This window comes from Diabrotica virgifera, chromosome 8 (genome assembly GCF_917563875.1).
Source record: "Diabrotica virgifera virgifera chromosome 8, PGI_DIABVI_V3a".
In the NCBI taxonomy this organism is placed as follows: Eukaryota; Metazoa; Arthropoda; class Insecta; order Coleoptera; family Chrysomelidae; genus Diabrotica; species Diabrotica virgifera.
Window position 1 is genome coordinate 166368380 of NC_065450.1, and position 15521 is coordinate 166383900.

Below are 15521 nucleotides of genomic sequence, written 5' to 3' on the forward strand. Positions count from 1 at the left end.
ATTTAATAATATTACCATTAGGTATAATATACAGTCTATTTACCACTGTATTTGTTTTTCTTGATAAACTTTTATATGTGAAATTTCATTTCTGAAGAAATAATATTACAAAAATGATACATATATATGAAATATTATATAACTATATTTTTAATTTTTTCATTGTTATATAAATATAATAATAATAATGTTACTTCTTACTCTAATATACAATATAAAACTTTTTCTTCTTGTAGTGACTATTCTTTTTGTATATCATAAAAGTTAATCAAGAAAAACAAATACAGTGGTAAATAGACTGTGTATTATAATGGTAACATTATTAAATTGTTTTCTGTCAAAATTTAATACAAGTTACGTAAAAATTTTCCGCGCTCGGCAAGGGCGCCCACAGGATATTTCCTCAGGGGGGGCAAAGGGTATTGAAACAAAAAATACAAGAAAAATTGTTTTGCTGTTTAAAACGCAACACGGTTAGTGTCAGTAAAATGTTACTTAAATAATAATTGAATTCTTCTGGTGTCCATCGCAAATAAATCAATTACTTTCTGCATGAAGTTTTCTTTATTTTCTTTTATTTTTCTTCTGTGTACAGATAACAGGCATAGCCCACTTAGACGATTGTTCGACATCGTATTCCTTATCCAGGTCTTCACACGTTTGAGAGTGCTGTAAAAAAGTATCGAGGTTGTTATATTGTAATGTAAGTTTTAGAAGAACTGAAACACATGAATAAGAATATAACGTAATAAAATTATAGTTAGTTACCTGAATGATCGCTCGATGGTGCAAGTTGTTGGTGGCAGACAAAGAGCTATTTGGATGGCTTTTGCTACTGACGGCAAAAAGCAGGCATGCTCATGCTCAAGATCCTCTATTAAGTTCAGTTTTTCCAAGGCTTTGGCATCTATCTCCGTGTTTTTCCAAAGGTCGAACCACAGAATTGATTGCTCCTTAAAGTTGTCTAACAATTCACAATACGTGCTTTTTATATTGTTAATAGACTTTTCAAAATCTTCCTTAGAAAGATCTTTCATGATTTTAGGGTGCAGATTGAAAATTTCAAATGATGGTTTGTTTCTATCTGAAAACCTATCTTTCAACGATTGAACCAAAGAATCCAAATAAGGCAAGAAAATGGACTTTCTATAGTATTCGTTGATAGTCTGGGTAGAGTGATTTGGTCTGTGAACCTGTCTCGCAGCAACACGAGGACATGTGAGCTCGATTCCAAGCTTGTTTGCTGTTGTTTCAACATTTGCCATAATGTTATCAAACTCTTTTTCTCCATTTTGTCGGTCTGAACTGAATAGCTCAGTAACCTTCTGAATGTGTTTGGATATCTTCAAAATATCTACACTGACACCTTGTAACATTTGCGTAACGATTTCTAACTTGGCAGAGTATTTGGCAATCACATGTAGACATATCACAAATGCTGTATTTGTAACTGCGCAATGAAGCTGGAAAGCTTTCTGCCTTGTGTCACGGTTACCTTCAGTCGATAGAGTCTGAAGTGCTTCAGCGATGCTAACAAACTGCTCACTAAACTTTCGAATTGCTTTATATTTTTCGGTCCATCTGGTTTCACATAGTTTTTGAAGAGTTCCCACTATTGCCCTTCTTTGGCCATTCTGCCGAAAAAATGTTATAACTTCTTTAACTGTGCCAGTTGTATTCCTGATTTGTGGTATGTCATTTAAATCATTGACTACTAAATTTAGCCGATGACTGGCGCAATGAAAATATAGAGCTTTTGGGTATTTCTCAGTTATTCTTTTATGTACTCCAGTTATTTCCCCAGCCATTGTACTACAACCATCATATCCTTGGCCAACTGCATTTTCCAAGTTCAAGCCCCAATTTGTTAATGTTAAAGTAATAGCATTTGCTATATGTTCAGCATCTAAACTTTTTAATGGGGTGAAACCAAGGAAGTCTTCTCTGATGCAATTTTCACTTTTATTAAAATATCTCACGCCCAGAGAGAGTTGCTCTGTACCAGTAATGTCCATTGTTTCGTCTGCTAAAATGGAAAATATTTCATTATCATTGATTTTTGTAACTAACTCGTCTCTTAAAACCGTTGCACATAAATCAATGATCTCATTTTGTGTCCTATGGGAAATGTACATTGCATTTTTCGGCGCATTTTTCAGATGGTCTTCTAAAACAGAATCACCAGCTTCTTTCCTAAAATGTAAAAGGTTATTGAACACAGCATCCTCATTGGTATGACCTCTTAATGGTAAGTCATGTAGTGCACTAAACAAAATTGAAGAAACAATGGATTTTAGTTTCGCTCTGTTCGATTCAATTTGCTTGGCCAAACCATAATTTGCAAGACAGTCAACATTTTTCTTTTCATTTTTCATGACAGATATAAAGTTACTTGAGTTTTCAGATGCTTGTCTGTGCCATTCAGAGTTCATATGCGATTTCGCATTTTCATGAAACTTTCTGAAATTGGTGAATGGGCGATTTATAAAGCCGCTTTGATAACTACCGTGGGTTACGCGGGGCCTAAACAGTACACACAACTTGCATAGCCCACCTTTAACTTCTTTTGAATAAGCTAACCAGGGGTACGTATTTAACCATTCATGGATAAATGGTCGTTTGCCATCGTCAATATCATACTTGAAATTGTAACATTTATCTGGCTTCCATGGGTTTGTTAACAAAGTAAATTTCAAGCGATCGTTCAAGCTACAAATTTTATTAGTATCAAGGTAGTTCCCAACATCCAAATTTAAACTGTCTTCAACAATCGCAAAATTATCCGATGCGGTGGCCGTTACAACGTTAGTTTCTCTTTGAGAGGCGGATACAGCTGACTCCAAGCTAGATGGCCCTGCTACAGCTAAATCATTTTGACTGCATACTATAGTACTGTTTTCGGTACTGTTCGGTATGTCAGATCCATCATCAATTTTCAGCCGCTTGTTTGGCTTGTTAAAGAACTTCCTTATGTCCATTTTTCTACAAATACAGTAGGCTAATTAAATTGATGCATTCAATCAGCTAAGTGTTAGGTGTCAAATAAATTAACGCATTTAACCGGGGAGTAGGCCGATAAATGGACAGAATAAGACCAAATGGATAATTTAGTTGCATTGAAAAATATTTTTAAAACCTTTTAGAGAAGTAAAAAATTCATCTAAGTTAATTAAAATTTGTAGATTAAAATACCTACCTTGCACAGTTGAATATCTCAACTGCGATACAGGAATATAGCTATTTGTATAACAAGGGAGGAAAGTGCTTCTTTTCCTCCCGAGAATGAAGTTTACTGCCCGACGCGTAGCGGAGGGCAGTAATCATTCAAGGGAGGAAAAGGCACTTTACTCCCATGTTATACATATGGTTTTTCCACCTTCCTCAAATAACAAGTAATTTTTTCATTTTTACTTAATTTATTTATGTAACTAACCAACAAAATTTATTAGAACTAAAACTAATTAGTAGGTACAATATAACTGTCAACTGTCAAATAAAAGTCAAATTATTAATGTAAACATTGTTAAATCAGAATAACAATTTACTGTTTTTTACCATTCTGCAAAATATAGAGTGTTTTTAAATAAACGTTAAAATGTATAGGTACTTACGTAATAGAAAATAGATATTGTACAGGGCGTCAATAAGTTATATTTCATGAATGAAATACCGTGACGTCACTTTTACTTTTCCTCCCTAGGGAGGAAAAATATTTTCCTCCCTAGGGAGGAAAAGTACAACTTTGCTCCCTACAATCAGGTCCGGAAAAGTATACTTTCGGTAGAGGTAGGTGGAAAACTTATTTTCTTAAAGTAGGAAGGGTACTTATAAAAAATGTTATTACTTCAAGCACAATTTTTGAAATAAATATTGTAATTGTACTTCATAGACGCAAATGATGTTATTTTAATTCATAAAAAAGTATTTTTTACCTTTACACACAATAGATAACTACCTCGTAAAAATAAGCCTATTTTATTTAAGGTCAAGTGAGAAATAAAGTATATTATATAATACTTACACGTTGCACAAAAAAACACTTTTAACACGTTAATATAAGTTCTATGAATAACAGTATATAAATTGTGAGCACTACCGTACTACTAGGGATCGGCCGTTCAGCCCACCTATTTCATTTCTCAACTGGATAAGCAGTGCATGCGGCATGCGCACCGAAAACGATGCGGTTCCATCCAAACATATGCGTCTCAGTCAGAAGGGATAAGGGATTGAGAAAAAATACATTTAAACTGGCATATCTCGTGAGCGATTATGATTAATATGGAATTTATTTTATAATATAAAGTAAGAGAGAGCTAAATATTTTTTACACGCTTTCGCCAAATTCTCAGGGAGGGCGATGGCCCCACCTGGCCTCTCCCTGGGGGCGCCCTTGGCGCTCGCGGATTTGAAGCGAGCCGGGCGATTTGCAAAATTCGGCCGCTTGCAAAAGCACCGATTTAAAAAATAATGTTTAATAATTAAATGTAATTATATTTTATAATAATTTTTATTTTAAGATAATATAAGTCTTTCTTTAGTCAATGACTGTAAAATAATTTCTTAATTGTTATAAATAAAGGCACTACGATTTAAGAAAAAAAAAAAAACAATTATCTCGGCTTAGTTGGTTGTAGAAAATTTCAATTTTTTTATAAATCTTCGTTTCGTCTTCAGCAACAATAATCTGTAAGTTAGAAACTCATAGAATATACAGGGCCGCTTCAGCTCTAAATGTTTATAACGAAATTTGCCCCCTTATTTTCAAACCCAAAAATTTTCTCGGCTTCAGTTGGTCGTAGAAATTTTTTATTTTTTTATAAATCTTCGTTTCATCGTCAGCAACAATAATCTGTAAGTTAAAAACTCATAGGATGTACAGGGCCGCTTCAGCTCTAAATGTTTATAACGAGATTTGCCCCCTTATTTTCAAACCCAAAAATTAGAGGTTTAAAAATATTTTACGCATTTATTTTCATCAGAATATGAAAATGTAACTCTTTAGGAGATTGGATGTTTCACCAACTCTCTACGATTTTTTTTCAAAAAGTTATAGCCTTCGACATTTGACCTTTTGGGATAAACAATTTATAATATCTAAGCAACAAATTCGTTAATCTGGCTTTACAATTTTTTTTATATTTGGAATTGAATGATCTTCATTTTAAAGCTTTAAAAAATAAAAAAAAATTATTTGTACAATAAATAATGCAATTGTAAAAAACGGCCATTTTGGACTTTTCGCAGGCTTTTTTGCAATAACCAATTAACGAAATTAAACTTACGATAGCTCAAATTGTAGGTTTTTTAAATTTACTACAACTTTCTATTAAAAAGTTTTTCTCTAAAATCAATATCTTAAGATACAAAATTAAAAATCATTAAAAATTGCAAATTTAACAAATGAAAATCGCAATAAAAAAAAGCGTACAATATTTTTGGTTACATTTTAGTAGAAGTTATTCCTGGCATCGTCCTTTACAACACCTGATAGGTTTCAAAAATTCCTGAATTATATCACGTTTTTTCACCCACAGCCTGGGGTATAAATAGTATATTAAAGTATACGTGGATATTGAAGTCTTTAAAACACGCCCGATTTAGTCGGAGTGCTCAAAATAGAGCAAGTGTTTTATCAATAGAGCTATGCTCAAAATAGGGCAAGACCAGTTATTCACGAATACTTTACGCTATTTTTTATTGGTATCTTTTGAAATAATGTATTGTTACTACAAAAATTGAAATAAGAGCTAATAATGTAAAATGATTTAATTTGTGATGTACCGGGTGTCCCAATAAGAATGGCTCTCGGCCATATCTCAGGAACTGTTTATAGTAGAGCTTTGAAATAAAACATTTTGTAACAAAAGTTGCCTCAGGAAAAACCTGGAAATTATTTTCATAATTGTGGGTCCACCGCTAGAGGGCGTAATTGAATATCAAAAATAAAAAAATCTAAATTTTACAAAATTTTCCTAATGAAGGGGCACTGGAAATCCGATTATTGTATTCTTCATAAAATTCTGCGCATATTTGGTTTAACAAGTTTAACTCTACCTTTGCAAATAAGAGGTGGGGGTGAGTGGGAACCTTGTTATGAAAAAACGACTGTAAGTCCGGTTCTGTTAAATCAAATTTTGAAAACTGGGTCTTGTTGAAGACAGATCTTTTTCTTCAATGTAAGCGTGATAATTTTGAACCATCCTAATAAGTAATAAGCCAGCTGGGAGGCGTTATTTAATTTTTTTCAGAAATCTAGTTTTCTTTGGAAAATATTAAATACAAGTATGCATTTTTAATCATACTTTATAAAATTAGATTAAATTAGCAATAGAATAGCGAAAACCGCATGTCGATACCTTTTTTCTATCTCAAGATATCTCGAGAAACGTGTAAATTTTATACATAACTGTTACTATCACCGGTAAACTAAGTTAATGAAAAGTAGTGTGCTGTGGAAAAAAACAAAATAACATTTTCCAGATGTCAACGTATAAAAATATAATTAATTAAAACAACAATACAAAGAGAAACAATACTATTAAAATTAAATATAACACAGAACAAAAAGAACTACAGAAAGAGTAAATGTTTGCAACGAAAATGATGGGCAAAAATTTGAACGTTTATGTTATCACTAAATAGTTGTTTTTATTTCTTTGTAATAGGGCTTTTCAACGCTTCTCATTTGTTTCGAGCCTCTGTCATATGCCGTATAATCCGTGTATAATATTAATATACGAGATATGAACGAGGCTCGAAACAAATGAGAAGCGTTGAAAAGACCTAATATACGTTGACAGCTGGAAAATGTTCCTTTGTTGTTTCCATAGCACACTACTTTTAATGAATTTCGTTTACCGGTGACAGTAACAGTTATGTTTTGAAATTTACACGTTTTGTAAGATATCTCGAGATAGAAAAAAGGTATTAACATTCGGTTTTCGCTATTCTGTTGCTAATTTTGTCTAATTTTGTAATATGGTATTAAAAATGCATGTTTGTATTTAATATTTTCCAAGGAAAACTAGATTTCTGAAAAAAATTAAATAACGCCTTCTAGCTGGCATATTACTCACTAAGTTGGTACGAAATCATAACTTTTACATTGACGAAAAGATATGTCTTCAACAAGACCAAGTTTGCAAAATTTGATTAAGACGAACCGGACTCACAGCCAGTTTTTCATAACAAGGTTCCCACTCACCCCCACCTCTTATTTCCAAAGGTAGACCTAAACTTGTCAAATCAAATATGCGTAGAATTTTATGAAGAATACGACGATTGGATTTCCAGTGCCCCTTCATTAGGAAAATTTTGTAAAATTTAGCTTTTTTAATTTTTGATATTCAATTACGCCCTCTAGCGGTGGTCCCACAATTATAAAAATAATTTCCAGGCTTTTACTAAGGCAACTTTTGTTATAAATTTTTTTATTTCAAAGCTCTACTATAAACGGTTCCTGAGATATGGCCGAGAGCCATTCTTATTGGGACACCCGGTACATACAGCTGGTTCCTAAAAAAACTGATACGACTCTTATAAAGATTTGATCATTTTGGCCAGTGTATTTGATTGCTCTGGCATTATATTATATTTCTTATGACAGACAAATAATAAAATAAACACACAAAAAACTGATTATATGTACAGCGTGTCCAATTAAGTCGGCATCATATGGGAAACTTTTTTATTCTTAGTTTTATGCAAAAAAGTTATTCTTTATAAAAAGTTGTGCATGGTCTAAAACTTAAAATACAACCATCAGTTATCAATTGTTTTAAGCCGTATACGAGGTATGTCAAAAAATATGAATTTTACTCGAGAGTAAAGTAGCTTTATTTTTCACAATATTGAAAATTGTTATAATGAAAAGTTGTTTGGAATTAAGAACTATATTTTAATATGCAATTTCATCCTTCCAATTGAAAAAAAAATTGAATTTTTTTATGGATAACCAACATTATTTTCAGTTATTTCAATTATGATAACTCTTTGATTATTATTTTTACGAAAAAAATGTATACTTTGTAAAAAGTTCTGCATGGTCAAAAGCCTTAAATACAACCATCTAATATCAAATTTGATCAATTCTATACTAGTCCTGTCGCCAGGGGGGGTACAACGGCCTTCTTAATTCAGATGGACTTACCCAAGTTTTTTTTATGTATTTTGACCCGTAGAACACGAATTTTTTGGGTAACAGTTGATCCGGATGTCGATAAGATTGTTATAAACAAAGAAGTTGAGGAATTACATAACAGCGATTTCTCGCAAAACAAAACATTTTTTTGTATTTTTTGGGTTATTCTAACCAAAAAATGTTCCACAAGTTTTTTCGTAGGATGCATAGTTTTCGAGATAAACGCGGTTGAACTTTCAAAAAATGGAAAAATTGCAATTTTTGAACCCGAATAACGTTTGAATAAAAAATAAAATAGCAATTCTGCTTACCGCCTTTAAAAGTTTAAGTCAAATTATATCTGTTTTGAATATTTGTATTGCTAAAAATTTATTTTTTGATTGTTAAAAAAAGCTATAAACACATACTGTTTCCCGTGCCTAATACATGCGTTTTAATGCATGCTACTTAGAAATAGCCCCGCTTGCACTTTTACCTCCTCTACGTACTCGTTCGATTTTAAATGAGAAATCATTGAAACATCACTCAAGCACTAGGTGTTTATAGCTTTGTTTTAACAATAAAATAATACATTTTTGGCAATACAAATAATTAAAACCGATATAATTTGACTTGAACTTTCAAATGCGGTAAGCAAAATTGCTATTTTATTTTTTAATCAAAAGTTTTTCGGGTTCAAAAATTCCAATTTTTCGATTTTTTGAAAGTTCAACCGCGTTTATCTCGAAAACTATGAATCCTACGAAAAAATTTGTAGGAACATTTTTTGGTTAAAATGGCCCAAAAAATGTTTTGTTTTGCGAGAAATCGCTGTTATGTAATTCCTCAACTTCTTGGTTTATAACAATCTTATCGACATCCGGATCAACTGTTACCCAAAAAATTCGTGTTCTACAGGTCAAAATACATAAAAAAAACTTGGGTAAGTCCATCTGAATACAGGAGGCCGTTGTACCCCCCCCCTGGCGACAGGACTATACGGGGTATGTCAAAAAAGATGAATTTTGATCAAGAACAAAGTACCTTTATGGTTCAGAATATTTCAATAAGAAGGATGTATTTACATATTGAAACATGCTTTTTAGTTCTATACAACTTTACATAATCACAATTTTCAATATTGTTAAAAATACCGGTATGCATTTTATTTAAGTACTCTTAAGCGAATTCATATTTTTTATATACCTCGTACAAAATTGACAAAATTTTATATAAGATGGTTGTATTTTAGATGTTAGACCATGCAGAACATTTTATACAGAATAACTATTTTTCGTAAAATTAATAAGAAAAGAGTTATCATAATTGAAATAATAGTATAGTATAGTTGATCCAAAAGATGGCATAACCCAGACATCCAAAGTGAAAGTTATCCTTCAACACCAAATTGTTCTATATGGTCCATACAATGTCCAGAAAAAAGTCACACCATTTTCAGCGTCGTGTTTGGGGGGGAGAGGGGGGAGAAATCGGTAAATTCGTAGTTTTTAAGTTTTTCGCCAATATTTCTAAAACTATGCGGTTTAGCATGAACAACCTTCTATACAAAATTGTTCTACATTAAATTTGAAATAAAAAAGGCTCTATGCATAATCTTTCTAAAATGAATGGTTCCAAAGTTACGGAGGTAGTATATTATAACTGGTCCAAAAAAAGGCCTAACCAAAACATCCAAAGTAAAAGTTTTCCTCCAACACCAAAATGTTCTATATGGTCCACATATTGTTCAGTAAAAAGTTACACCATTTTGAGCGTCCGGTTTGGGAGGGAGATGGGAGAGAAGCCGGTAAATTAGTAGTTTTTTTACGTTTTTCGTCAATATTTCTAAAACTATGCTTTAGCGTAAACAATGTTATATACAAAAATGTTCTACATGAAATTTAAAACAAAATATGTTCTATACATAATTGTTATAAAATCAACGGTTCCAGAGTTACAGAGGGTGAAATGTCGAAGTTTTCGATACTTTTTATATTTTTTGGGCAATATTTATGATATAACTATACCAAAAACCCAGACATTCAAAGTGAAAGTTCACCATTTTGAGCGTCGGGTTTGGGGGAGGAGAGGGGAGAGAAATCGGTAAATATAACAAGCATCGAAAACCTCCACTTTTCACCCTCCGTAACTCTGGAACCGTTGATTTTATAACAACTATGTATAGAATCTTTTTTGTTTTAAATTTTATGTAGAATATTTTTCTATAGAACATTCCTTACGCTAAAGCATAGTTTTAGAAATATTGACGAAAAACGTAAAAAAACTACTAATTTACCGAGTTCTCCCCCATCTCCCCCCCCCAAACCGGACGCTCAAAATGGTGTAACTTTTTACTGAACAATATGTGGACCATATAGAACAATTTGGTGTTGAAGGAAAACTTTTACTTTGGATGTCTGGGTTGGGCCTTTTTTTTGGACCAATTATACAATACTACCTCCGTAACTTTGGAACCGTTCATTTTAGAAGAGTTATGCATGGGCCTTTTTTATTTCAAATTTAATGTAGAACAATTTTGTGTAAAGGGTTGTTCATTCTAAACCGCTTAGTTTTAGAAATATTGACGAAAAACGTAAAAAACTACGAATTTGCAGATTTCTCCCCCCTCTCCCCCCCCCCAAACCCGACGCTCAAAATGGTGTGACTTTTTTCTGAACATTATGTGGACCATATAGAACAATTTGCTGTTGGAGGATAACTTTCACTTTGGATGTCTGGGTTTGGGTCTAACTATACCATACTATAACTGAAAATAATTTTGGTTAAGTATCCATAATTAAAAAAAAATTCAATTTTTTTTTTCAATTAGAAGGATGAAATTGCATATTAAAATATAGTTCTTAATTCCAAACAACTTTTCATTATAACAATTTTCAATATTGTGAAAAATAAAGCTACTTTACTCTTGAGTAAAATTCATATTTTTTGACATACCTCGTATACGGCTTAAAAAAATTGATAACTGATGGTTGTATTTTAAGTTTTAGACCATGCACAACTTTTTATAAAGAATAACTTTTTTTCATAAAACTAAGAATAAAAAAGTTTCCCATATGATGCCGACTTAATTGGACACGCTGTATATTAATTCATAAATTGTAATAATTATTTTGAATTCCTGCATTTTATAAAGAGTATATTTTATAAATCTTACAGTTTTTACATAAAATAGGGTTGTTGTTATTATTTTTATTATTATTAAGGAATAAAACAAACGAATTAACTCAACAATATATTAAAGCAAGAATTTTAAACAAATTAAAAGATAACTGGGCACTATCAGAGGCAGCAAACCATTTTAGCGTAAGCAGAACCACCGTTTTTCTATTAATAAAAAAATATTAATTTTCTCATCTGTAAATATTACCCTCTCCCAAGAATCTTGATTTTGTAGCTTATGGTTTAAAGCAAATATGTCTTGATTGCTTCTGTTGTGGTATAAGAGTTTTTTTGCTGCAGTTCGGTACTTAAGACGCAATGCTGTAATTCTGCGCCAAGTTATGCTGTTGTCTTTCTTCCCGGAAACTGTGACATAATTCTTGCAGTTTTCGCATCTTCAAAAGGATTCTTTTCTAATCTCTCCAAAAGCGTTCGATCTTCATGAGTGGTAGATATTTTTGGCCTTCCAGAACCTTGCTTTCTTTCGAGAGTTTCTTGTTCTCTCCATCTTTTATTAATATTAAAAACTGTTGTTCTGCTTACGTTAAAATAGTTCGCTACGGCAGATAGTGACCAACCATCTTCTAATTTCGTTACAATTCTTGTTTTTAGTTCTTTGCTAGCATGTGGAGCCATTTTTTGAGGTTGAACAGAATAAGTTATCTGACAAATTTTAAGATTTGGCAGTGACAGTGACAGTATGCAAATAATAAGTATTTATCCTTCAAAATACACTGCTCAATTTTCTAATAATAGGAGACCTAAACGCCCGATCCCCTAACTGGAACGATAGAGCTACAAACAGAAACGGTAGAATACTGAATAATTATCTAGTGAACAACGAAGACACCATGGTGATTGGGCCCATCGAACCAACATACTTTCCTGGAAATGCTCTACCAACCCATTTAGATATAGTTGTGGCCAAAAGCCTAGGACTACAAACAGACATCCGAACCTTAAACGAAGGATCAGCAGACCACAACCCCATACTCATAGAAATAGGTACATGGGAAGAAAATAACAGAACAACAAAGAAAAGAAAGAAAACCAAGTGGTCTAACTTCAAACGCCTAGTGAGCATAGGAATTGGAAACATTCCTACAATTGACAATCCACAAGAAATAGAGGAAAAAGTCCTAGAGCTCGAAAACATCATAAAAGAAGCACTAAGAAATAGCACTACTGAAGAAGAATATGAAATTCATATGGGAAGATTTAGAGACATAAATCAGGAAATAAAAGAAATGATAAGGGAAAAGAACAGAGCCAAAAAGAGAGCCAGAGGAACAAGAAACCAGGAAGATAAAAATAGGGCAAATCGACTGAATCGACAAGTCAAACAGGCACTAATAGACCATAGAAGCCAAAAGTGGGAAAACTACATAAAAGAAATGGAGGAAAGGAGCCAAAATATGCAAGAAATATGGAGGCTCCAAAGAACTTTAAGAAACGATAGAAAACCCATTCCCCCACTACATGGAGAAAATGGGATCGTCTACACAGAAGAAGATAAAGCCGAGGTGATGAGAAGGACACTTGAAAGAGAGTGTACACTGAATTATCACCAAGACGAAGATATAGACTTTATCGAAGAAGTCGAAGAAACAGAACTAGAAACGCCCGAAGAACAAGAAGAAATAATAAATCCCACATCACCAAGAGAAATAAGTGAACTGATTCGAAAAAGTTCACCAAAGAAAGCACCTGGTCCAGACGAAATCATTAACAGAGCTCTGAAGTATCTTCCCTCGAAAGCAGTTGTGTATTTGACAAATATAACAAACGCAATACTAAGATACACGCTCTTCCCAAATCGATGGAAGGAAGCCCATGTAATTATGATACCCAAGCCAGGAAAGAACCACATATTTCCTCAAAATTACAGGCCGATTAGCTTACTTCCAGCAGTCAGTAAGATAGTGGAGCGGGTCATCCAAACCAGGCTCCAATCAGAGACAGACAGGCTAGGCATAATCCCAGAATCACAGTTTGGATTCAGAGCTCAACATTCCAGCGAACTTCAAATATTAAGACTTACCGAATATATAGTAGCTGGATTCAATGACGAACAATATACGGGAGCAGCCTTTCTGGATGTAAGCAAAGCCTTTGATAGAGTGTGGCATGAAGGACTGACATACAAAATGAGAGATTATGGATACAGCGGGGCCATGACGAAACTCATCTCCTCGTACCTAAGCGACCGGAAGTTCAGGGTCCGGATAGGACCAGTTCTATCAGAACACGGAATGCCGGAAGCTGGAGTACCACAGGGGGCAGTTTTATCACCCCTTCTGTATACCATATATACAGCAGATGTTCCAAGAACACCCGGAACATTGATCAGCCTTTATGCAGACGACACTGCAATTGCTGCAAAACACATGAACCTAGATATAGCTGTAAGAAATCTACAGACGGCATTGGATACAATAGAAGAATGGAGTATCCAATGGAAAATAGCAATAAATCCAGATAAGACCCAAGCGGTTATCTTCAAAAAGAGAAGAGATAACCCAGAAGAACAGCTAACATTGCAAGACAGACCCATCGAATGGCAAAACGAAGTTAAATATTTAGGAGTCACAATGGACCAAGGTCTTACATTCACATCACATGTCAACGCAACAGTCCAGAAAACAGCAGCGGCCAGATCGGCAATAAGAGGACTCACAGGAAGAAGAAGCAAATTAGCTATGAAAACAAAATTAAGACTGATAAATAGCATTATACTGCCAATAATTACATACGCATCTCTTGCATGGGGTCACATAAGTCAAAGTAACAAAAAGAAGATACAAGCGGCACACAACAACTGCCTCAGAGAAGCTGCAAACGTGCCCAGATACGTCGCCGAACGGTTCTTATTTAGAGACCTAAAACAAATAAGAGTACTGGATATTATGGAGGAAAAAGCCAGAACAAAATTTGCTGAGCTAGAAGACCACCCAAACCGGATCTTGCAAGAGATATTAAGGTATGATGTGTACCATAGATGGAAACATAGGAGACCCAAACAACAAATATTATTAAATATATAATAAAGGCTAGATAATCGTAGCTCTATCAAAAGAAGACAACTTGCTCACCTTTGGCATCTCATTATATTTATTAATGTTGATTTTTATAATTTTCAGACATCCCTCAAAAAAAATATACAAAAAACTTCAAAACGGCTTCAGCCACTAAACAAATCAATAAAATATTAACAATAGGCGAAAGCCACAAAAAAAAATATTAGTAACAAAACCCAAAAAAGGGCATGAGGGGCCCACATCCTCGAGCGCCGAGTCGCCGAACTGGACATAGCCCAGAGCGGGGACTCAGCGCCCGAGCAAGCAAAACAGATCGAAGATAAGTCACTAGAGATAGCGGGAATAGAGCGCCTCACGCTGGCCTGCATTGATCGGGGTAGGATTTCATATGGGAGTCCGTGTACCCAAGACTCCCATATGATAAGCACTTTGCTGATTGAGAGCCCCTATAGCGCATCAGAGTGCTATCGGGGGGTAAATGGATGGTCTGGAGCATTGAAGCGGGGTGGAGTGATTCCTGCTTACGGGAGTTAATCCTCCTCGCCCCAATGAATTGTATCACCCGAATGTCATTCTCTAGGGGTGAGCAAGTCTCTCAGGCTGGGTTAAATCACTATGCTTGCTTGCTTGCTCAATTTTCTACAAAATACGCTGTAAGAGTCGTATCAGTTTTTTTAGGAACCAGCTGTACATCAGTATACCTTTCGTTGTTATGGAAATGAGAAAAAAAAATAATTTGCAGTCACATAAGATTAATTGGTATTACTGGTTGAATATTGCTTAAAAATGAGTTCTAACATTCTAACTTAAAAATGACGTTCTAACTTAAAAATGAGTTCTAACTTAAATAGTAAAGCAGAATCACAGTTAATACCTACCCCAAAAATCGGAAGACGCTTATAAAAAAAAATACGACAAATTCATTAAATGGCTGGAAGAGCAAAAGATAACAGATACAGATGAACGAGTTGTATTTGCTTACCTTCAGAAAATTTTGGAACAGTACAAGTATTTATATAGGTACAGTACTTTTCACATTCATTTAAAATATTAAGATTTTCAAACATTTGAGTAATGCTTTTGAAATATTTGTTAGTAATATTTTATTTCACCACAATGGGGAGTACTAAAACAAAAGGACATGTTCCCCAGGTGGGTAGAGCATCTAGTGCCAAATCCCA

The 15521-nt window shown here is 33.8% G+C and overlaps 2 protein-coding genes across 2 annotated transcripts in view; both read right to left on the minus strand.

The window, feature by feature from the left end:
- LOC126890533 (intermembrane lipid transfer protein VPS13C-like) overlaps positions 1-15521 on the minus strand; it is a 267141-nt gene that overhangs the window by 1518 nt on the left and 250102 nt on the right. The gene's annotated exons all lie outside the window — the stretch shown is intronic.
- LOC126890534 (52 kDa repressor of the inhibitor of the protein kinase-like) lies at positions 436-4009 on the minus strand. Its single transcript, XM_050659538.1, has 2 exons — positions 769-4009; positions 436-669 (listed from the first exon to the last, which is right to left on the minus strand). Exons 1-2 carry the CDS (start codon positions 2976-2978, stop codon positions 492-494), a joined length of 2388 nt encoding a protein of 795 aa, XP_050515495.1. The 5' UTR covers positions 2979-4009; the 3' UTR covers positions 436-491.